Source organism: Phytophthora sojae, assembly GCF_000149755.1.
Source record: "Phytophthora sojae unplaced genomic scaffold PHYSOscaffold_2, whole genome shotgun sequence".
Taxonomy (NCBI): Eukaryota; Oomycota; class Peronosporomycetes; order Peronosporales; family Peronosporaceae; genus Phytophthora; species Phytophthora sojae.
Genome location: NW_009258116.1, coordinates 3,470,604 through 3,493,668, shown reverse-complemented (window position 1 = coordinate 3,493,668; position 23,065 = coordinate 3,470,604). Strand labels below are relative to the sequence as shown.

The 23,065-nt window shown below is 52.8% G+C and overlaps 7 protein-coding genes across 7 annotated transcripts; 3 read left to right on the top strand and 4 right to left on the bottom strand.

The window, feature by feature from the left end:
• Positions 1 to 3,440: 3,440 nt before the first annotated feature.
• PHYSODRAFT_296123 (hypothetical protein) lies at positions 3,441 to 5,625 on the top strand (the record flags this gene model as incomplete). Its single annotated transcript, XM_009520852.1, has 8 exons — positions 3,441 to 3,490; positions 3,680 to 4,007; positions 4,069 to 4,228; positions 4,249 to 4,352; positions 4,475 to 4,529; positions 4,659 to 4,787; positions 4,971 to 5,246; positions 5,300 to 5,625. 8 exons carry the CDS (start codon positions 3,441 to 3,443, stop codon positions 5,623 to 5,625), a joined length of 1,428 nt encoding a protein of 475 aa, XP_009519147.1.
• A 359-nt stretch (positions 5,626 to 5,984) lies between these two features.
• PHYSODRAFT_325034 (hypothetical protein) lies at positions 5,985 to 6,304 on the bottom strand (the record flags this gene model as incomplete). The annotated part of the gene is made up of 2 exons (XM_009520851.1): positions 5,985 to 6,006; positions 6,141 to 6,304. The coding sequence occupies 2 exons, from the start codon at positions 6,302 to 6,304 to the stop codon at positions 5,985 to 5,987; spliced, it is 186 nt and encodes a 61-aa protein (XP_009519146.1).
• A 5,658-nt stretch (positions 6,305 to 11,962) lies between these two features.
• Positions 11,963 to 12,651, bottom strand: PHYSODRAFT_325033 (hypothetical protein; the record flags this gene model as incomplete). The annotated part of the gene is made up of 5 exons (XM_009520850.1): positions 11,963 to 11,988; positions 12,026 to 12,175; positions 12,261 to 12,360; positions 12,392 to 12,490; positions 12,553 to 12,651. The coding sequence occupies 5 exons, from the start codon at positions 12,649 to 12,651 to the stop codon at positions 11,963 to 11,965; spliced, it is 474 nt and encodes a 157-aa protein (XP_009519145.1).
• A 72-nt stretch (positions 12,652 to 12,723) lies between these two features.
• Positions 12,724 to 13,077, top strand: PHYSODRAFT_325032 (hypothetical protein; the record flags this gene model as incomplete). The annotated part of the gene is made up of 1 exon (XM_009520849.1): positions 12,724 to 13,077. One exon carries the CDS (start codon positions 12,724 to 12,726, stop codon positions 13,075 to 13,077), a length of 354 nt encoding a protein of 117 aa, XP_009519144.1.
• Positions 13,078 to 15,567: 2,490 nt separating this feature from the next.
• PHYSODRAFT_325031 (hypothetical protein) lies at positions 15,568 to 15,921 on the bottom strand (the record flags this gene model as incomplete). The annotated part of the gene is made up of 1 exon (XM_009520848.1): positions 15,568 to 15,921. One exon carries the CDS (start codon positions 15,919 to 15,921, stop codon positions 15,568 to 15,570), a length of 354 nt encoding a protein of 117 aa, XP_009519143.1.
• Positions 15,922 to 15,993: 72 nt separating this feature from the next.
• On the top strand, positions 15,994 to 16,682 carry PHYSODRAFT_325030 (hypothetical protein; the record flags this gene model as incomplete). Its single annotated transcript, XM_009520847.1, has 5 exons — positions 15,994 to 16,092; positions 16,155 to 16,253; positions 16,285 to 16,384; positions 16,470 to 16,619; positions 16,657 to 16,682. 5 exons carry the CDS (start codon positions 15,994 to 15,996, stop codon positions 16,680 to 16,682), a joined length of 474 nt encoding a protein of 157 aa, XP_009519142.1.
• Positions 16,683 to 21,139: 4,457 nt separating this feature from the next.
• On the bottom strand, positions 21,140 to 22,369 carry PHYSODRAFT_296122 (hypothetical protein; the record flags this gene model as incomplete). Its single annotated transcript, XM_009520846.1, has 4 exons — positions 21,140 to 21,333; positions 21,613 to 21,725; positions 21,782 to 22,159; positions 22,215 to 22,369. The coding sequence occupies 4 exons, from the start codon at positions 22,367 to 22,369 to the stop codon at positions 21,140 to 21,142; spliced, it is 840 nt and encodes a 279-aa protein (XP_009519141.1).
• Between the last annotated feature and the right edge of the window lie 696 nt (positions 22,370 to 23,065).

The following is a 23,065-nucleotide window of genomic DNA, read 5'->3' as shown; positions in this document are numbered from 1 at the left end:
TATTTAGATTAAACTATGTCTATGTGCAAGACATCTTGCCTGTGATGAACCCGGTAAAAGAAGACCTTCAAATAAAATATACACGGCGTAGGAACAGATAAATATAAATAGTTTACTTCAAGAAATTACGGACTACAATACGTTGCGGCATATCGACATGCGCCAGGACCCACTGGATTCGCTGATATCTTGTGCACGCTGTCAACAAGATGGCGCTGCAACGCCGAGAAATATATACTGGCGGCAAGGCCGAAAGAGATCAGCAGCACCCGCAGGAGCCGTCCGCTCAAACGGAAAACGCCCACCGTCTCGACTACGGCGATGCTCATGTTTCCGCCCACCACGATCGCCTTGTTCACAGTTCGCCACGTTGGCGATCTTCTTGATGTCGGCCTCCAAGTGCTGATGGTCACGCCAACGAGTCCAGTACACCCACGCTCTGCACGAGTGATTTAGCTCTGCAGCTTGCACGTGGGCTCGATGGCTGCCAGCGCATGGCCGTTCTTGATGTTATCCCCACACCCATGATCGCAACGTCGTGTCTTTGATAGGTAGGCGTCGCGTAATTTGTCAAGTCTGCGCTAACGTAATTCACAGGTCAATTGACACCTCTTATTGTCGCTCCATCAATCACGTCACCGAGATCTTATTGTTTGGTACTGTTGTTGACGGCGGTGGGGATGGTCTGCCCACGCCGTCCCGTTGTCTTCGACGGAGCCATGGATGGTACCTGTCACCGGGGCTCAGTCCCAAAGTACCGATACACGACGGTGTCGTCTACAGCGACAAACGCAGAAGTCACCCTGCGTACCGACGGAGTTGCCGATGCTTGGATCGAGTGGTTGTCGACGGTGTTCTCGGGCGGTTCCTTGCTGGTATGGCGATCGGAGACACCGGTACGCAGCGGCGTCGGTAACACACGAAAGGCGCCAGTTACCGACCGTCGGTAACTGGCCCCTTTCGTGTGCTAGGTTCACCACCAATCGGCGTGGCATGCTCTGCAAAATGTTTAGCACGACCGCGGTCGGTTCTTCTGCGCGTTTAGGTCTTAGGCAAGAAAGCAGACAAGTTGCTGGAGCCAAAGGTGTATTTACACCATATCAGTCGAATCGGTTTGGGCTTGTGGGCTTGGGCACCCTGTTCTAGGCTGTTCGTCGACCTGAAGATAGACGCTGCGCGTATCTTTAACATGGACAAAACCTCATCATACATAAGAACGTGCGGAAATCCTCGGTGTGCGCGGATCACCCAAAGGCTTGTGCAGTGACACAAATACAAATTTCCACACGAGTGGGTGCGATAAGCGATACTCGCGCTACGGTACCCATCTGAGTCTTGTGCCAGATGTGCAGTTTTTTTTAAGGAAGCCAAAGCGGCCCTAGGCCGGCGTTTGATGAATGTTCTAGACCATCATCCGCAGTAATAAAATTGGGGGAGGTGCTTGACTGGGTAACAGCTGATTCTTTTGACGAGCGCCATCTTATCAGCGGCCAAAATCACATGATCACTTGCCTGGAAACAAACTTGCTGTTCCAGGTCGTTCGTGAAGCGTCCGTTGCCAGCGTGAGCTCTTTCTTGTTGCGCTTGATTTTTTTAAATCTTCTGACTTTTTCCCCCCCTTCTTGCGCGGGTTGAGCTGTGACGCGCGAGATGATTGACCGTAAAGTCAATATCCGCACCGACTAGGTAGACCAAACGCCAGACGACTTGTCTCTATGGCACATGCACACATCGTTGACTTCCGCATCGATCGGTGCACTTGTCATTGTGTTCAGCCTGGTGTGCAGCACCATCGAAGTTAGCGTCGGACACACTGATCGCTTTGTAAATCGATAGAGCCCTTCCGGGTGTAGGCGGACTACAAGATCAGTAGTTGGTCGTGCGCGGTCCATTTAATTTGCATTAAAAATATTTTGGAAGGCGCACCAAGGTTGTTGGCTGAGTAATTGGTGCAAAGACAGCCATCCGATGGATAACGTGGCTCTCGCCCGGATGCTCTATAACAATGTCGTCTGCATACAAGCAAACGAATAACAGATCATTAGCTAAACACATGTAGTAAGGGCCTTCTTCACTTGCTACCACTCTTAATCTGTAGCTTCGTAGGAACGAATCGGTTTCGTGGAGTCATCTCGCTTCAGTCTATACTATGATATCTCCGACCCCCGATCAGCTCCGACCTATACCAAACCTAGGGTATATCATATCAAGCGAATCCGTAAGAACCAATCAGTTTATGTCGTGGGCCAGACACGATTCCAATTTGTATTCAGGATTTTGCGTTGGGTGGAGGGCGGCGGTGCCATCAATGTTGCCGTTGGTAGCCGGAGGCAACAGCAACGGTTGATCAGGACGGGCGGCGGGGTGGCGGCAGCTGGTGCGCGGGGCCCAGGACCTCACCGCGACCTGATGGTCGCTTGATCGTTCGGTGAGCATTTGCAGGCGCCCCGGTAGTCTGGCCGACCCTGTCGAATGACCAACAGCTGCCTCGTCGCTGCTGCCGCGCTACCTAGACCATGAAGACCTGTGAGTGCTGGTGCCAACCCGGCAGGGGCGGACGGCATGCATCCCTCATGTAGCGCACCCCGCTCAACTGGTGTCATGCGCGCTTGCACGACGGAGTCCGCGTTGCTATACAAATATGAGTACATTCTTTGTTAAATAATATGACGCATATAAAATTACTTTCTGAACCAAATGTGCACGCCTACAGTAGCGGCTCCACTAACACACTTGCATGTACATGTACCCCGCGCATGTACACTCATGCAGGATTTCCTACAGACCGCATGTGTACCCCGGTTACGGTAGAGGAACAGATCAGAGAAATGCCAATATGCATGTGATATGCATCTATCTTAAAAGTTGTATGCACATACACATATTTTGGATTGTGCCGATCTCTATCAATCACGTCCAGGGCGCCAGTCTTGGCACTGTCGGCAACATCCCGGCTACCTTCTCCGGGACACTCTTCTTTACTGCGGCATCTTCAGGGACACCTTCGCATGACGATGATGCTCCACTGAGCCGGAGTAATTAATCAATTGGGTTCGCTGCTTTATCGCCTCCACTCGCTGTGGTCTCAGACCCTCAGGTACTCAGACCCTTAGGTCCTCAGGTGCTCACGCCAAGCGGATATCGAACTTAGTGTACAATGGAAACAATCTAGCGCGTGCTCACACAATTCCATGTTGAAGTGCTCTGAACAGTTATATAATCGCTACGGGATGTTGCACGCGCTTGTGGTTGCAAGTTCGGTGCTATTGCAATCGCCAGGGCTCTTAAACACCAGCAACAAAGCGTCATGCCACTGCCAAGCCACGTGTTTACTCTTAAGCCGTTCCAGACCTATGATTGATAAAAGCGCCGTCGGATAAATGCGTATGAAATTAAAGGTAGCTGGCATAGAAGTAGAAAAAAACTCGTTTTGTTAATAAATGAGACATCCTCCTGGAGAAACATCCGGCAGTCGAGAAGATCAAGGAAAGTGAGATCAGAGTTTTTCGACAGGAAACTTGTTTACTTTATTTTTTACAGCAAGCCTCTGAGTCTGGACGTCTGTTAATGTCGCTGTCGAGACCGAACGCGGGTCGCCAGCCAACCCAGACGGCGGCAAGTTGGTATCCGACACACTGGCACCAGCCTCAGGGGCAATCCACACAACTGCGACCTCCAGGTCGATGGCGGAAGAAGCTTCGCTAATGACAGATGGGGGCTGCGCCGCAGAAGATACGTTGGAAGCCGTTGAAGCTCTGAGGATGACCGCGATGCTGAATTCCGTTGACATTTCCGAGCATGCGTGGACGAGACTGGCAAGAGCACTCCACGGCAGCGGCCCGCGCCTGGTACCAGCCGACGCAGGAAAGATGCTTAGAATGTGTTTGACAAAGGCTGCCACCGCCGACGCGAACGCTTCTGACTTGGCCGGGGACACCTGCCAGGCTGCCTTGCACCTGGCTCCAGCAACGATCGGCGGTCATGGCAGCGTTGGATCGGCCTTGGCGGTAAAGCCAGGGATTGACAAGGGCCTTAGTGCCATATAATTATTATACTAGGGGCGATGAGAGCACAAGATGGATCGCCATTGTACCATGTGGACTAAGAGTCGACATGGGAGCAGCAAGCCACCTCAAACGCGAGCAGATTGTTCGATATGCAGGGCGCCGCTTCTTGGATAAATTTACTGATCTCGAAGCCGTCGAAGTGCCAGTGCTGAAGCCTTCACGTACAAAGACGGGTCAATAGGCAACCAAACCGAACCAACAACCAAGTACCCAAAAGCGAACGGCAGATTTATTCAACTACGGGCAGATCCAGCCGATCAAGACCCTGCAGTATTGAGACGAAGCGTGAGTTCGTGAATTTGACATTAGCAGTGACATGGTGCAATGGGAGGCCGTAGTTCTACGCCTGGATCTAAGCAAGGAATTCATCGCGGAGGTGCTCCCAGTTTTTTTTACGACAAATCCAGCGGGCCTGTTATGCGATGCATATTGAGTTGACATGGGGTCTGCTTTACCATGGTTGTATGTTATTCCGCATTTTGCAATGCAGCAGGCACGGAAGCGCGGGCGTTCAAATAGTCCAATTCGGACGCTCCGTCGCTTGCGGCCGAGGCCAACGCTGCCACAGTTGCGTGATGACACCGCCAAGAGTGCCGATCGCACGTCTGCTGAGGGGAGAACCAGAAATCGAGTTGCGCTCTTCAATAGAGGCAATCGATCTGGATGATGAGCAGATTCCCGAGCTCCGAGCGTTCGACGACCAAACCCTTCAACACAGCGGTAAGATATTCGTTTCGTTACAAAGCATTACAAGTATTTACTATGAGTTCGGTAAACATATAGGCAAAGCAAAACTAGTAGAACAGTTTAAGCTTTCTGTCTACGAATTAGAGAACTGGGTCCCAGTAATTTAGGAAGGCCGGATCTGCGCGCAGAAAGATGTCAACCGCTACTGGATCGAAGTTGATGCCGCTCTTCAACAACCTCAACTTCGGGCTGCGCTTCGGAGGTCGCTCTCTCTACCGCCGCGTGACGTACTCGTCTACGACAAGTCGAAGTTGGATGGTCGCGACGGTGTGTATTACCAGGCGCTGTCATTGTTCTCCGATTTACGCAAGAGCACGGACCCGCGAGTTGTTGAGGCAGTCGAAGCCAGCATCAAGAACATTATGGAACTTGCTCAAGACGTGGGATGCAAGAATCCGATCGTGCCGAAGGACTGGGTGCTATGCAAATACGGTAAGTTTGCAAATTTGTTTTGTGTTTATGTTACTAACTATACTCTGTTTTAGGCATTTCTACAAATGTTCTGCATAGGGTTTCCGTGTCTCTACTAGGTGACTACAAGTTTGCAAGGTTCCAGGAGTTTCGGGGCGCTCGGCTTGTGGAATTTCCACCTACCGACCCAACTGGAAAACCCTGCACGAAACTTACTGCGATGCGACAAGCGGAAGACTATCTTGCGCAAACTACTCACCGGATCGGTTTCATCATTCGCGGTGTGAAAGACCACCGAGAACTGTGTCTGGTGCGGAAGTCGCAGATCGTGAGAGACTTAGCCACTCTGGCAACTATCCCGGATGAAGTGATTTCGCCGGGTCGATGGAGTGCGTTGTAATTTTCTAAGCGTGGTTTACATTTTTAAGAAAAAAACACGTCTAGTAACAACTGCCTGGAATAATGATTTTCGTAGGATGCGTTGCGATTTCGTATAAATCATAGGGCTTTTTTGAGATGTTTATTTATGATATACATAAGATTTAGAGTTGAAGGCATATAATAGGAAGTTTCGGCTGCTATCCTAGAGCAAATAGGATTATATCCGCGGTATATCATGATGATCTAACTGATATATTTTCTTGAAACCCGTACCACACTGGGTCATATGTGATCGAACCGGTGTGAAGACACTGGTATGGATCAGTACATTTATTGAGTACGAAGCGAAGTACGATTAAGGCGGACTGTGTTATAGCGCTAGAAGTACGCATTTGCATTTCTACGAACAGATCTCAACCAAGTTTTTTTGTAAGACATTGTCGGTTGATTAAAGTAAAGTATCTTAATCGGAAGCTATTATAGAAATATGTATGAGAAAAAAAATATTTTCGAAAACGACTGATTAGGGGACACGGAAGGGTTGCGGGCTCCTCCTTCTTGGCGGCGGCCGTCTTGGCCTTGCGGGCGGACGGCGAGCGCGTCGTGGCCGGGGCGGCGGCCGTCTCCTCAGCGGGAGCGGCAGCGGTGGCAGGCGTGGGCTCGGCGGCCGCGGCCTTGACGTCTTCGGCGGGGGCCATTGGGCTGGAGCGGGGGCGAAGAGGAGGAAGCGGGGAGCGGTCGGAGCCGTTGGCGTCGAGTTCTTTTCTGCCAGTCAGGCGGAAATGGAGGGATTTTGGCGGATTTGGACTTTCGCGGGAAACTTAAAATTGGTGAGGCCCAATGGGCGCGCGGCAGTTGCAAATTCCGCCAATCAAAAGCCGATAACCGAACCGAATGGCGAAAACAACTGATTAGGGGACACGGAAGGGTTGTGGGAACGTATTTAGAACCAGACATGGAAGCCAACCAATTGACGAGCCGGACTGGCGGCTGGCCGCCTGGAGCCTAGGGAGGGGCCTTGGTCTAATGGAACGAACGCCTTGACGCTTACTCAGTATTTGAGGGTATCGTTGCGGATTCTATTCAGCTGAGATCACACTTCATTCAGTCAATATTATACATCAAGGTAAGTCGATACAGAATGCTGAAAATCGGCACGAACAGCTATCAATGCTGAGAACAAAAGTATCGTTCGCGCCTTGACAACCGTCTACAGTGGAGAACGGGTTTCAAAGACTAGGTACTCGGGTTCCTAGATAAGTTTATTATTGCGGAAGTGATTAGTGGTGGGGACTGACCTGAAATCTTCAAAGCTCATGCACTGAACCGGTACTTGTGGGCCCAGTGCGCAAGCGGCTCGACCGAATGAAGCCAATTTGGACGGCAGAGCTACTAACACTGGAACACCTTAAAGAAGTGCACGATTGGGGTTTCTGAAAAGGGGATCATGGCTGAGTAAGCAACTCGCATGGTGCGAGCGCTGAAGCGTGCGAATCGCTCCTGTAGTACCCGTACGTGTTGGCAATTGTGAGTATTGTGGATTGTTCAGATCTCTTCGTGTTCCAGTACATCTACGGATCATTTAAACGAGGATTGATCGGCGCCGTACTGACCGACTATCTAAGATAAGCATCGACCTGGTGGACTTTGCCAGCGCTCATGTGAATGGCGGGAGCACGGCACAAATAGTGGCGGGAACATTGGAGTAGTCGTAACGGTAGTTATGCTGGCAGTACGTACCGGTTGTGGTAATCTAGTCGCCGAGGTGTGGAGAAAGAAGGACGCTGTTGGAGCTTCGACCAATCAGGCCAGATAAAGAGGGACTTGTACTAGTAAGAAGAAGAAGGTCCAGGCAATGTTTGCACTTGATGCAGAATATAACAGCGTCGAGCGAGTACAATCAGAAGGTAAAGCGTTCCGCAACGCAACAGACATCAACCTCCACCCGACAACAAGAACAGCAACGCAGCTCGAAGTGGTGAACATCAACCGCAACAACATGAAGAAGGTGTGGTTCCTGTATGAGGGCAGAGGCGTGGTCGGCAGCATCAGCAGAAACACGGAGGCAATGCGAGTCTTGGACGAGGGCAAGCAGTATCAGTAGCAGCAATACCAGGGCTGCAGCTTATGTATGCGAAACAACCACTCAAAGGCGGCAGTGCTTCCGCGAGCCGCCCTTCTTAGCGTACGACCCGCATAATGAACAGCACAACAGTAGGGTCGTGACGAATGCAGGAGATACTCGACCAAATGTCACAAATGATGGAGACAATACACAAGCGTCATGAGATCCAAATCAACGGCCTGTGGTGCTGCCAAGCGGACAAGATCAATGCACTCGCATTGCGATATCATTGACTACGGTAAGGGTTCTTCCTGTCATGACCGGTCCAGAGTGTCGACCAACGACAGTGCACGTAACAACGAGACATTCGGCAGCACTACATGTACCAAATGCCACGATGGAGAGACACTGACACCGCTGCTGCCAAATCCCGAACTGCAGCCAAATCGTGCCGTCATGGGTCAGTAATGGTGAGCGAGGTCCACATCGGCGAAAACAACTTCCCAGCTCTGATCGACACTGGCTGCTTTCGTTCTACCATCGATCAAAGTGGCGTGGAGCAAATACCGGGGCATTATATAATACAAAAGGAACATTCAAGCAAGCCAACCGGCATGACGATGCACGTGGCAATGCCTCCACTCAACTTACTAGTTTCTCGACCAAGCGTGTATGTACGCAATGTTAAAAAAAATTGCCCTTATGGAGCTCCTCGACTGTGAACCACATCGTTACGCAAGCGAGGATGACGTCAACAAAATACCATACCAACTGGCTCCTGATAACCTCAAGCCCACGGCGCCACACACATGGGAGCTGCTGCTCAAATGACCGTCCGCGGCGCGAAAAAGTAGCCGCAAGTAGTTATTGACGCCGATGCCGCTGCAGCACCAACGCCTCGTCTACTAATTCCAGTGATGGTCATTTTAACCGGTATACTGAAGCATGCCTACACATCAGTTAAAACAACGTACTTCAGTTTGGCCGTGACCCAGTTCGGGCAACAGCTACAAGGGCTTGATAGCAGCCATCTTTCAGGTCTCTAGGATAGCGGTCCGGGCTACGGGCTTCTTTCTGGGCGCCCCGATCTCGCGCAAGGAGGAACAGCGAGAACAAGTGTTGTACGCTAGGCAAGATCACCAGCTCGACAGTGGCCAACCTGCCGGCAGCGGACACAATGCCGCGCGCAATACAATACAGCAACGAGACGTGCTAGGTACTGTGCAGTGTAGCCAACGCGGTCATGAACGCAAAGGGCTGTTTGTAACGGTCTGCCTAGCCGAGTGTCCCGTAATTAAATTTTTCATTAAAAAAACAGTGTTTACAATATTACTGTAGAGCAATGCGGATTTAGTCCACAGCAAACCTCGCAGAACTTCTCGCTGCGGGTATCTACACGTACATGTAGCGCGATGGACAGCGCAGCCGGGAGATCTGCGTCATCACAAGGATAGCCACGGGTGAATGAACTGAAGCAAATCTAATATCAGTATGCATCCCGCCAAGTGCGCACGGACGCAACGTGGCCTGTCTGAGTGGCTTGAGCACAGCATGTCGTGTCTTGAGTGCAGAGCACTTCCTCTCCCTCGTCTTGACCTTCTTCCTCCTCGCTCTTGTTCCTTATCCTCCCGCCTCGGCGTCACGCCCCTGCTCTCGAGCCGCCCTGCATTGCCTTCTTTCGCGTAGTGTACGTCCGCCGACTCGCTGCCTTTCTGCTCGTGACCACCGCCGCGTTCTGCGCCGTCTTGGGCTGCACGTCACCACCGCCTATCGCGCTGTGTGTCACTGGGGCCACGGAAGGGTCCAGCAAGTCGGTTGCACTGTGGAGTGGCTCGCCCGGATCGCTTCCTTGCGGCCGGAGCAACGTTGTGTGGCTCAGACGCACCTGTAAGTCCTACAACGGGTCCTCGCTGTCTCGGCTGCGTGCTCACCCTGTGCTGGCGGTTGTAGCGCTCGGAATGTCCTTCAGCTCACCATTCGGCCGCAATGTCATGCCACTGCGGCATGCAGCCGTGCTGCGGAAGCTGTCTGTGCTGCTGGAGCGGGTTTGCCCTCCACTAAATCTACATTGCTCTAAATACTAAATTCAGCAAATATTTTCTGATATTTGGATGTTACTTCAGTTACTTCAGTCCATTTTGCATGACACTGCCGCGAACTTGGACGTGCAAAGGTGTAGAAGTGCGCGCATGCATCTTGCACGTCGCCAAGGATGACAAGAGCTAGACCATTATTTTTTAATCAAATGCATAGTAACCGTCTATGACTTTAATGGTGTATTTGAATTTTAGTACACGTTTTGTGAAGTTGAGTTTGAGAATAACGCCGTCTGATGGTGTAGTTACTGTTGACAGAGCAGCACTTGCTCCAATTACGTTTAATGTGTCTGTGTCAGCGTATAATGAGCAGCCACATTAAATATGACGATTTTTCCTTTTTAACTGGCTTTACTACCCCATTTCAAGAATCATCTACCTAGCTTATCTGGATAGAGGGCTCGTCGTTGGAAACACGATACAATCCACCAGAATGTTTGAACCCAGTGCTGCCCACAAATTTCGTAGTATCCACACATAATTATGGCAATATATTAACCCTTTCGTGAACGAAGGGTGCATAATGCTCCCATCGAGGTATTTTTGAAAACAAGGTGCGATTCCAACCCTTCGAAAGGGGCATAATGCCTCCTTCCACCCGAAGGGGCGCTCAACCTCACCCAGTGTTATTTTGACCAATCCAGTGTAAGGCGAATAGGGGTAATGTATGCTCGGCTGGGCTTTCACCTCCAAAAACAGATGAAACCCTGCTAAATGTGATGAAATTTACGCGATAGATTCCTGTCTTTGGTAGATGAGCAGCTTGAAGGCGGCTGCACGAAACCGTCGTGGTACTTGCGGTTGATTTAACGTGGTGGTGAATGGAGGCTGAGTGTCAGTCTCGAACTCGCAGCGTACGCCAAAGATGGATTTCCGTCGCAAAGGCGACTATGTAAAGGTTTCTCGTGCGTGTGGATTGTTTGCTAACTGTCCTGTACAGTTTGGTGCTCCGATCAAACTACACGCATCGGATGGCAGGCGCATTTACGGTGATCCAGGGGAAAATCTCAAAATGGTAGGCATGGCATAGCATATAATCTCCATCAAACAGCATCCTTATTGCTTCCCCTTGTACAGGCACTTTCTTTCTTCAGCTGTGAAATGGAAGTAGAGTTTGACGCCCTCAATCCAGTCTACTGGCCTTTGGAAGACCGAGTACGTTTGTACATTGCGACGTTTGGTAAAATGTATGTTTGCTAAGGGTACGGTCATGTCAAGGAATACGAGCGCGGGTTCGGGCCCTCGGTGGACGTAGATGATTTCATTGCGGCGCTACCAGTGAAAGAAATGTACGCTGTCTATGCTGCTGCGTGGGAAAGCGGCGGTGAGTTCACCGGTAAGCTCCTACACGACTTTCTCTTTATGATGCGTTGGTTGAAGACTTCGATGGAGATCTCTGAGGTAACCTTTTTGTCGGAACTTTATAATGGCTTCTTAGGTCGCTTACTTGCATTCACTTGATGATGTTATAGATCACTCGCAAGGATATCAAGGCTCGCCTACAGTATCTGGATGCGTACCTATCGCGAAAACGCCGTGCTTTAGACGTTCATGTGGAGAAATACGTTGCGCTACAGGCCGACGCTCTTGCTAGTGACGACGCACGCAACCGGCACCTTGTTGATGGTTTCAAGCGTGAGCGAAGCTACAATCTGATGGCTTTTCTTTCGAGGCCATGGAAGTTGTGGACGTATTGGCCGAGCAGCTTGAAGTCGAGCGACTCCAGCGAAAGATTTGCAACTGCGAGAAGTGCTGCTACTACCGTTCTCCTCGGGACAGCTGTTCGGAATGCCCCCCGACACACTGCCACCAAAGCGCTATCACCGTCATGGCTGTGAAACGTTCTGTCTGACAGAACACTACCACAAACTCTAGCGTAAGGCAAGCACCAGTTTGTACGAGTTGTAAGCCTGTCAATTTCTTTTTCTCTTCGTATTTCATGCTAAGTTGTCTTTCACTACGATTGTGATTAATGTCGCTTGGAGCTGTCATCGGACGTGTACTGTGGACAAGTAATGCCGGGTTACACATTGGTCGCTGGTTATAATGTAGTGGGATTTACAGATTATCTAGCTGCCGTTCCTACCAACGCAATAGTGCAATCTCGTCGGTCAGTCCGCTCGGTGCTGCCATTGGTCGTTCCGCGTGGACAACGCGTCCAGGACGTGCGTGGAGTCGCCCGGCATCTTGTCAATTCATCCGAAGGTGGTCTCGGTGTTGACTAGGACGTCCAGAAGCAGCGTGGTGGTGTCGGCTACCTCGTTCACCATAGTCGTCAGCAGCCTGCTGTAAAACAACCTGCACAACAGTCATCGTCTTCAAGGTGGCAGCCTCTCCCACCATGATGGCCGTGTGCACACTGCCCAGAATGATGACCTTCGGCAGCGTTGAAGGGCAGATGCTGCGCACTTTCGGTAGTCATGGGATGCAGTGGCTCCAGTCACGATGTCTGCCGAGATGATACATGGTATCGAGAAGCTTGGCCACGCCCACGGTCAAACGCAGACCTGATACCCAAGTCGTTGGCGAAGCTCACGCAGTACAGCGCCCTACTGCTTAGTGGTGTGGCAGCCGGAGAAACCTCCGTAGCGTGCTATCCAGCCGTGTAGAAGTAGCAATCGTACCGTGGTGGGCAGGATTTCGCTGGCACAGGTGCACCACGCCCGGCATGGCGGCATGAACTTGGGGATGTCGCCTCGTATGACGCCAAGCTCGGTGTCCAGCTGTAGCAAAGCGTTCCGCGGCTGCGACGTAGACATTGATCGTAGGGTTCAGCAGCACCGACGCCAAACACGATGTCCAGCAGCACCGACGTCGAGTACAGCGTCCAACAGCTCGGATGTAGACGCCAAGCATGACGCACACCAGCACCGACGACATGCATGGCGCTCTGCGGCTTTGCCGCCACGAACGAGGCTCAGCAGTATACCGAGATCCGGCAACGACGACGTCGAGCATGACGCCCACCAGCACCGACGACAAGCATGGCGTCAGCGGCTCCGACACCAAGAACAAAGCTCAGCAACTACGACGTCGAGCACGGCGTCCAGTGGCTTCGAAGAAGCCCTCGAGTGCATTACTCAGCGGGCAATGGTGTGAGCTTCGCGGGGCTGACTTCGATCATGACGGCCAGTATCGAGACCATGTCGACACGCACGGTGCGCAACGGGCCTTCGTGTTGCTGGAGGCGAACAGGGCGGGACGTTGCTCGGTGGACGTCCTCCTTGTGGTGTCTGCCCAGACGCGGGACTCGTCATGGGCATGGGGTCTTCAGCTTGGCAGCATCCGTGAGCATGGGGTTCGTGTGTAGGGCGCCGAGTAGCTTGGTGGCAAAACGCTGGCGCAGTTCGCAGGAGCCGGCAAAATCGGAAGTTAGCGATTGATTTGAAGCGGCGCCGCGCGCGCAAGATCGCGGTTTGGCGCCCAAAGCTTCAGTTTGTTCCACCAATTGCCGCCCGCTGCTACATTGACCAGCCAATCACCACACAGCGTTATCACGATCGCTACCAGTGATTGGCGGGATTAGCAAAACCGAAGACATAGGCGAAACTCTCTGAGCGATTATTGGTAGAAATAGAGGAAGCAAAAAGACCGCAAAAGCTTCGACAAGTCTGCCAAAAGCTTGGATACGCTGCAACTAACCGCAAAATTTGCGTTTTGCCTGAATGGGTGCGCTGCCGATCGATAGCGACGCACGTACCTAAAACAATACGTGTGGTAGGAAGAGGATCTAGAACAAGCGGAAATGTTAGTTCATACAGGTAGAAATAAGCACCACGGTAGTCTGCAAAAGCTACCTGACGTACACGCGCAGCAATTTCACCCCTGCCGCCTCTGTCGTTCACACCACCGTATTGTCCCGGTGTCACCGCCGCCGCACCAGCTGTATTTAGCACCGCCATTTGGCCGTCGCGGAAATCTAATCAAACGACCAGTAACGGTATGATGGCGCCGGCAAAATTGCGCGTTGCTCAACTCCGTTTGCGTAAGGGTATGCGCCTTTAATGGCACCGCGGTGTCATGGCGGCAGCCCCACCCCGCGCGCGCTGTAGGCAGCGTGGACACTTTGGCCACAGCGATGGTCTGCACCCAGCACTACTCAAGCCTGCATCCAGCACTACTCAGTTTACCACCTGCGTAATCTTGTTGCTGGCAGCGTGCTCGCTACCCGGCATATTTTGCGTGGGGATATTGCCGTTGATGGCGCCGTGGTGTCCTGGCACCTGAAATGCCAAGCTATTAGTAGTAAACGTCGATCGCCATGACCATCACGTGACCCTCCCCCTGTACTACTCACTGATGCGTCACCACTAACTGTATACTGCTGTTGGGCGAACAAACGATAAGTGGTGTGGGGGAGTAGCCGTGCCCAGTTATCGAGCTATTTGGTTCCGGGCTAGCCCACCTTTTTAGCGTACATACAGGTCAAGAAAATAAATTATGCGCTGTGCAAGGAACATACGCATTTTTATTACTCACAAAAGCGTCATGTATTGAAGCAGCAATGTGTCTGGTTTCAGAAATAATAACATGAAATATTGCTAACACTTTTTACGAATTCACTGCGGCGATGACTCGAAACAAATCCTCACATGAAGGCAGCCAGACAGCGTGCGTCAGGTCGGCGCCATCGCTACATTAGTGGCCGTTTGAATAACTCTTCCTTGCGGCCAAATCTCTGCATTAACCTCCTACCTTTAGCGCGCCGTCTTTGGTCCGGGACAATATAGGACGTAGCTGCGAATGCACCGCTCATCGTGTGTTCACCCAACTGTTCGCCCAACAGCAGTATACAGTTAGTGGTGACGCATCAGTGAGTAGTACAGGGGGAGGGTCACGTGATGGTCATGGCGATCGACGTTTACTACTAATAGCTTGGCATTTCAGGTGCCAGGACACCACGGCGCCATCAACGGCAATATCCCCACGCAAAATATGCCGGGTAGCGAGCACGCTGCCAGCAACAAGATTACGCAGGTGGTAAACTGAGTAGTGCTGGATGCAGGCTTGAGTAGTGCTGGGTGCAGACCATCGCTGTGGCCAAAGTGTCCACGCTGCCTACAGCGCGCGCGGGGTGGGGCTGCCGCCATGACACCGCGGTGCCATTAAAGGCGCATACCCTTACGCAAACGGAGTTGAGCAACGCGCAATTTTGCCGGCGCCATCATACCGTTACTGGTCGTTTGATTAGATTTCCGCGACGGCCAAATGGCGGTGCTAAATACAGCTGGTGCGGCGGCGGTGACACCGGGACAATACGGTGGTGTGAACGACAGAGGCGGCAGGGGTGAAATTGCTGCGCGTGTACGTCAGGTAGCTTTTGCAGACTACCGTGGTGCTTATTTCTACCTGTATGAACTAACATTTCCGCTTGTTCTAGATCCTCTTCCTACCACACGTATTGTTTTAGGTACGTGCGTCGCTATCGATCGGCAGCGCACCCATTCAGGCAAAACGCAAATTTTGCGGTTAGTTGCAGCGTATCCAAGCTTTTGGCAGACTTGTCGAAGCTTTTGCGGTCTTTTTGCTTCCTCTATTTCTACCAATAATCGCTCAGAGAGTTTCGCCTATGTCTTCGGTTTTGCTAATCCCGCCAATCACTGGTAGCGATCGTGATAACGCTGTGTGGTGATTGGCTGGTCAATGTAGCAGCGGGCGGCAATTGGTGGAACAAACTGAAGCTTTGGGCGCCAAACCGCGATCTTGCGCGCGCGGCGCCGCTTCAAATCAATCGCTAACTTCCGATTTTGCCGGCTCCTGCGAACTGCGCCAGCGTTTTGCCACCAAGCTACTCGGCGCCCTACACACGAACCCCATGCTCACGGATGCTGCCAAGCTGAAGACCCCATGCCCATGACGAGTCCCGCGTCTGGGCAGACACCACAAGGAGCACGTCCACCGAGCAACGTCCCGCCCTGTTCGCCTCCAGCAACACGAAGGCCCGTTGCGCACCGTGCGTGTCGACATGGTCTCGATACTGGCCGTCATGATCGAAGTCAGCCCCGCGAAGCTCACACCATTGCCCGCTGAGTAATGCACTCGAGGGCTTCTTCGAAGCCACTGGACGCCGTGCTCGACGTCGTAGTTGCTGAGCTTTGTTCTTGGTGTCGGAGCCGCTGACGCCATGCTTGTCGTCGGTGCTGGTGGGCGTCATGCTCGACGTCGTCGTTGCCGGATCTCGGTATACTGCTGAGCCTCGTTCGTGGCGGCAAAGCCGCAGAGCGCCATGCATGTCGTCGGTGCTGGTGTGCGTCATGCTTGGCGTCTACATCCGAGCTGTTGGACGCTGTACTCGACGTCGGTGCTGCTGGACATCGTGTTTGGCGTCGGTGCTGCTGAACCCTACGATCAATGTCTACGTCGCAGCCGCGGAACGCTTTGCTACAGCTGGACACCGAGCTTGGCGTCATACGAGGCGACATCCCCAAGTTCATGCCGCCATGCCGGGCGTGGTGCACCTGTGCCAGCGAAATCCTGCCCACCACGGTACGATTGCTACTTCTACACGGCTGGATAGCACGCTACGGAGGTTTCTCCGGCTGCCACACCACTAAGCAGTAGGGCGCTGTACTGCGTGAGCTTCGCCAACGACTTGGGTATCAGGTCTGCGTTTGACCGTGGGCGTGGCCAAGCTTCTCGATACCATGTATCATCTCGGCAGACATCGTGACTGGAGCCACTGCATCCCATGACTACCGAAAGTGCGCAGCATCTGCCCTTCAACGCTGCTGAAGGTCATCATTCTGGGCAGTGTGCACACGGCCATCATGGTGGGAGAGGCTGCCACCTTGAAGACGATGACTGTTGTGCAGGTTGTTTTACAGCAGGCTGCTGACGACTATGGTGAACGAGGTAGCCGACACCACCACGCTGCTTCTGGACGTCCTAGTCAACACCGAGACCACCTTCGGATGAATTGACAAGATGCCGGGCGACTCCACGCACGTCCTGGACGCGTTGTCCACGCGGAACGACCAATGGCAGCACCGAGCGGACTGACCGACGAGATTGCACTATTGCGTTGGTAGGAACGGCAGCTAGATAATCTGTAAATCCCACTACATTATAACCAGCGACCAATGTGCAACTCAAGTTCGCGCACGCATCAGCGCTGTACACACGGAATAACAATTTGGCAAGATAGCATAGGAAACATCCTTCGTACATTTACATATTCAAGCATTGCCAACCTACTCACACGGAAGTATCGTTCAGATCGCTCACGATCGATCAAGCGGCGCGAGGTCGAGGTCGCTCTGTCGGAGTGTTTGAGGGTACCATGGACGTCTCCTTCAACTTGTACAGCGATGATGATGTACGGAGGTTGCCTTTCTCTGATAAGAGTTGGTTAGGAACGTAGTAGCGATGAAACCCTTCCCAACATATCAGGTCCGTCTCCGTGCACATATACGGCTTGATTTCTTGCTGGTAAATGCCGCGGCAAAGGCAAACATTATATCTACCGCAATAGTCGGTCTTTTCCGTCGCGTGTCGATCCTCCCATCGACAGACAACACACGCGCGCCGCTTTCTACTGCAATCACCGAGGGCTTGTCGTGATGTCACAGCAACACACCGCTTGTGGGGGCTTCCGTCAGGTATGGTAGACTGCAGTACTGCTGTCGAAAGAACTGGCGAAGGGATTGGCTCGTCGGAACCAACGGCATCAAACGCAATACGGCCATCACTCGGCGCATCGACCCATTTGCCAGAAATTAGCTCCGATGAAAGTTGAATCATGAAATCCCTGTACGATTCGCGGTCTTTAGACATATCTACCACCTGACGGCGCGTTAGATACGCGTTTGATCTGGCAATGTCGATGAGACCAAGCGCCAGTTTCTTATGCCACGGCTTGAACGAGTGGCCCTCAGCAATGGAGAAACGCGCCCGAGTCTGGTCGAGTCTGTCGACGCCTTGCATGTGCGCATTATACTCTTTCTCACACATAGGTGGCGGGTAAATTTGCTTAGTCGCTCCCACTCGGCGATCCACAGTCCCTATCACCGACGAATCAGCGTTCGTAATGACCTGAACAATACTCCCATCGCACCACGACGCAGCCACGATACTGTGCTCGGAAGACACACCTTGCCGATAATCGCCTCGAGTTGCGGAGTTCTTGTCTAGTACTGTGTGTTTGGGGAAGTGCTTGGTTGTACCCCTCACCCTACCTCGTGCGTAGAGTCCTTTAAGTCGCAGCGCCTGCAATAGTTGGACCTGTGTGGGAGCGCACCTAGCTCGACCACGCTTCCGTCATCGCGCCCACGCGATGTCATCCGGACATCATCATCATTCAACAGCACGGCGCAGACCATGCAGAGAGGGTCATCGCTTGCTCTGTGCACAACTTGCGTCGTGGCAGTCTTGTCTACGACGGTAACGTGAGGCCAGTCTCTTGGAGCCACCAAGAGATGCGTGAACACTTCATGTACGTTGAAGCCCCGTCGACGCTAGACTGGCCGAGGCAGACAGTCAATCTCTGGCTGATACCGGGGAAGCCACGCGATCCCCAGAATGCAGTCGAACGCGTAATTCAACTCGATCACCAGGAAGTTGTCGTTGCTGCGGAAGCCGTCGAACGTGTACGATAGGGACACCTCGCGTAGCTCGACGCGACGAGTCTTGCCATCCGCAAGCTTCACTACAACCTGGCCCGGACCCTTCCGGACGCGAACGCTCGCAGGGATCACCGACCGACACGACGCGCGGAAGAAGTTGTTCGTCGCTCCTGAGTTGAGAAGCGCGAGCAGTGGGCGTCGGGCACCTGCGACATGGAGGCTGACGATGCTCAGCCTCGAGTCGCCGCTCGTAGTGGGGGCATTAAAACATGCATAGAGCATGGGAGGGCTTGAAGGCCGGGTTGCCACCAGAGGATCCGGACCTTCGTTCCAACCAGTAGGGCGCCCCGCACCTACTGGCCCCGGCCGTTTTTTGGTTGAGCGGCCGGGCTAGCGTCGATATCGACGTGCGCGAGAACAGGAGCTGGCGCGCGGCTCTCTGCTGCGCGATGTCCGATCTTACGGCAGCTGAAGCAGGTCAGAGGACGAGCGCTCCCATCTCCTCCCCCACCATAAGCCGGGCGCCGCCGATCACCCGACGCCTCAATTGCGTCCATCTCCATGGGCTCGGGCGCGGGCGCTCGAGAAACTTCCGGCATCGCGCGCGCGTACGACGCTGCCACCACGTAGTCCTCGCGAAGCGCGAGGGCGAATGCCTCCTCGAGCAAGGAGGGTTCGGCTCTCGTGAGACAGTACCGCGCCATGCCTTCGCGCATCCCGAACACAAAGACATGCACCTGAGATACCATGTCAAAGGGGTGGGTAACAATGCACGACACAAGGTATCGTGTCTTCTGGACGTAGTCGCGCGTGGACATCTTGCCTCGATTGAGGGCAAAGAACTCCGCTCGAACGCGCGACTCGTCTTGGGGTGGCTCGAACGCGAACCGGGGGTCACTCTGGAGCGCCTCCAGAGTTGGAAACGCGTGCTGGGCGACGACGAGCTTGCCGAGGGCCCACTTCTTGGTCTTCCCAGATAGCCGGGAGAGTAGAACGTTGACCTTGGCCGCCGGCGCTTCGATCATGCGCGAGGCGATAGCGATGTCGATCACACGGAACCAGCGGTTTAGTGGAAGTCGATCAACCCCCACGCCAGAGTAGGTGGACGTCTCCAGTTTGACGACGTCGTTCCTGGAGGAGCGCGAGGGAGTTGTGACCCGTTGATTCGCGTCGGCGAGCTCGCGTTCCATGAATTCTTGAACAGCTTGGCGCTGTTGTTCCGGCATCACTGAGCTCAGCTGCGAAGTGACAACAGCCTCCGGGCACCGCCGCGAGGCGATGGAGAGCTTCCCACTCAATGTGCGCGAGATGCGGAAGGCAACGGGCTCCAGGGCTACCCCTGAAGGTCCAGACGTCAGGACTTGGCTCATCTTGGTCTTGGCCGTTGGAAGGACTAGGTGTAACGGGCCAGGTGTGTGCCCGTCACTAGCTTACCCGAAGCGGCGAGGAAGCTTAGTTTAGACTCGGATTTAGTGAGACCAAGCAGTCAGTCTTGGGTAAAATCAACTCTGTTTAATTTTAGGACCAGGGCGGCTACCCCTGGTCTCATGTGAGCCACTCAAATGCATGTCAACACCTGATTGGTTGAAATGGTATCTCGCTCCCCCACTTCAGCCAATCACGATGAACGTCAGTACATGCTACCCGTTTACTGACGTACCTACTTTATGTACTATGAATATACCTACTTATGTAACTGGGGTCCATTACAAAATCAGTGAAGTGAAGAAGATAGCTAGCCAAACGTAAGATCAAACAGAAACCAATTTGCTCAGAACATGCGGGCGTCTCTATTCTTCGGGCTGGGAATCCCCCAACATCTTCAAGGGCCATACACGTGGGATCCGCCTTCGCGCTCCATTTCATATTCCATCATGTGTGTCTTAGGCAGTAGAGGTAGTCACCCCCGAGACTGAATTGATTGACTACTGTGATAGGATTGCCTTATATCTTGTATTTTTTCCTCATTCTGTGAGGGTGGTGCGCGTAAGTGAGTGTACATCTGGCGTTGACCAGTGCCTTGGATGACGGGTCGTAAGTTGACGGGCGTATAGACCCAAAAGTCTTAAAGAACAAGTGGTGACTGTATATTCTGTGACGTTTAGCTCGGCATGTATTTCTGTGTGATGATTAATCTGAATTGTGGATCTGACGGTGGTCCCTTCGATTCGGTCTGACCTTCTGTTGATTCGGTGTGGTTCGTGTCAGGAGCACACCCAGCAGACTCGATTTTGTATTTACAATAACTCATTCGGTGACGTTCGGTCCGCCAAAGGTAAACGATACGTATAGGGGTTGCCACAAGGACACAAGGACACACGCTAAGTCCAAGCGATTCCCACAGCCCCCCCCCCCCCCCGGTCCACATTCTGTGCTCCCTGGATTACATCGGATATCCGAACAGATTCGGTCCGGCATAGTGCGCTATACACCTGGACGATAAAGGCGTTCATCCGCCTCGTCTCATAAGTAGTTCGGGCGCGCTATATCCGTCAGCTTAATGCCGATTCCTTGGCACCAGCCATGCGCTTTATTGTCGTACGCGATGTGTTCGAGTCGCTAGTGTAGCTTCAGCAGAGTCGCTTGGTCCCTGCGCTGCTCAGTTCCGCGCTCACCGGTTGCACCGTAGCGTTCACCACATGGACCCGCGCCTCCGGGACTTTTCGCCAATTGCATCGACCGTTAATACGTCGTTGCTGCGATTGACGTCGTATATTTTCAGCTGGCCTGCTTCGCGAATGACGTAGCTTCTGCCACGTAACCGCTCAATGAAACTCCCTTGCTTCTCGAGTCTACTGATAATGCTGTCCATTAGGTTGTCCGAGTAGTAGACATTTGACAGGTCCAGTAGACGACCTCGTTTCCGTCGATGATTGTCCGTAGCTTGACTGTCCCCACCATGCTTATATAAAAGCTTCCGCCGTTAGCTACGCGGCATATTGGATCGCAGTCCACTGTGTCCTTGAGCATCTTGATAGATGCACGCTGAACCCGCTGTCCAGGATCTACGGGTCATGTTCGCGTTGATGGGGATCCTCACGGGCAGCGTGGCCGTCACCGCGGCCTTGTCATCACCTTTCTCCTTGTTAGGGTAATTAGCCCTTAAATGCCCCATTTAACCACATTTGTGGTACGCGCGTGATTCATCGTTTCCGACACGGGTGACAAAACCGTCGCCGCTCCACCTTGATTATCACGTCCACCGTTGGCAACTCGTCTACCATGGTCATGTCATGTACGGCCTCCTCGGAGGCCGCCACTTCTACTGCATTGCCTGGTCGTACCGGCTTCGTACTCGATCGCAAAAGAGATGAGCCCTGCGGCCTGTTGGAGGTGATCCGTGCGCTGTGTAATGAGGTGCATTAGCATTGCGTTCTGGACGAACGGTAGCGCCGACCTGCAGCGATTTTGTAGCCCATACTGCTCCAATTGATGTAGCGTTCCTCCACGTACACCAAGATCTGGTAGTGCTCGGGCATGGTCTTGATCGGGCTTTTCTCCTTGGACATTCGCTCGATGCTCTTGGCTGATGACATCGGCGCCATGTACAGTATGAGCATGCTGTTCATGGTGTGATCGAGCGCGTTTGACACAGCCGTCCGCCCAGCCAGCATCTTCTCGAAGTAGACGAGGGCTATATCCTCCAGCTCCCCGCTGAGCGCGATCATCTTGAACACTTCGGTCCAGTCCCCGCTGCTCATTTGCCACACGGCAAAGAGTCGCTGCCAAAACCGCAGCCCCCATGTCTTGAAGTCAGCGCCGACGACAGCATAATTCTCCTTGCCTGAGACCTCCGAGAACCCGAACCAGTCCAGGTCCCTCGCTGGATATCTTCAGCCCGACGTTGTCCAGCCACGTCCTGCTGTGCCGTGTACGAAGGTTGCACCTGGGGTTCCGGCGGAACGCGCCGTGGCGCAGCAGTGCCAACAAGTACTGGTACTGTTCCGTCCAGGTACGATTCGCACTCTTCCACGATCGCACCATGTGAGTTGCTAACATAACCATGATTTCCATTTGAGAAACGTCAAGCATGCGGTTCATTAGGTGCTCCAGTGCGGTTCATTAGGTGCTTCAGTACCGAATTGTATCCATTCGGTCGAAGTACCTTCGCACTGGGCCCTCGAGATACTGGATCAGTACACGAGCCTAGAAGTCCTCATGCCAGTTTCCACTGCTAATCACCTGCGATCAATCAACCCGTCCAAGCACCCGAGCTCCCAGTCCTTGAACCCCGTTCTTCACTATAAAGGTAGTTGAGGCGTACTTTAAGAACGATAGTTTTGTTTCAAGATTGATAGCTATTCGTGTCGATCATCAATTTTGTGTACCAGCTTCCCTTGGCGTACGGGGAATACCTGAATGAAGTGCGAGCTCGACTGAATAGAAGCCGCAGCGATAAATTCGATTTTGCAGCAAAAGCGTTCGCTCGATTAGACCACGACCACTATTACCGGTGGCCGGCCAGCCGCCAGTCCGGCTCGTCAATTGGTTATATTGAGCCACTCTAAATACGTCCCCACAACCCTTCCGTGTCCCCTAATCAGCTGTTTCGCCGTACTACATGTTTGTTACCCCAATGCTAGGATTTTGGTACCCCATTTTTAATTAATGTTTTTAGGTACGGTCGGCTTCACACACAGCCGCAACATCTGCCCTGAAATATGCATTACAACTGATGCAAGATATCAACCGAGAATGTCTTACAAAACTATAAATAAGATCTGCAGCTTGTAGAAT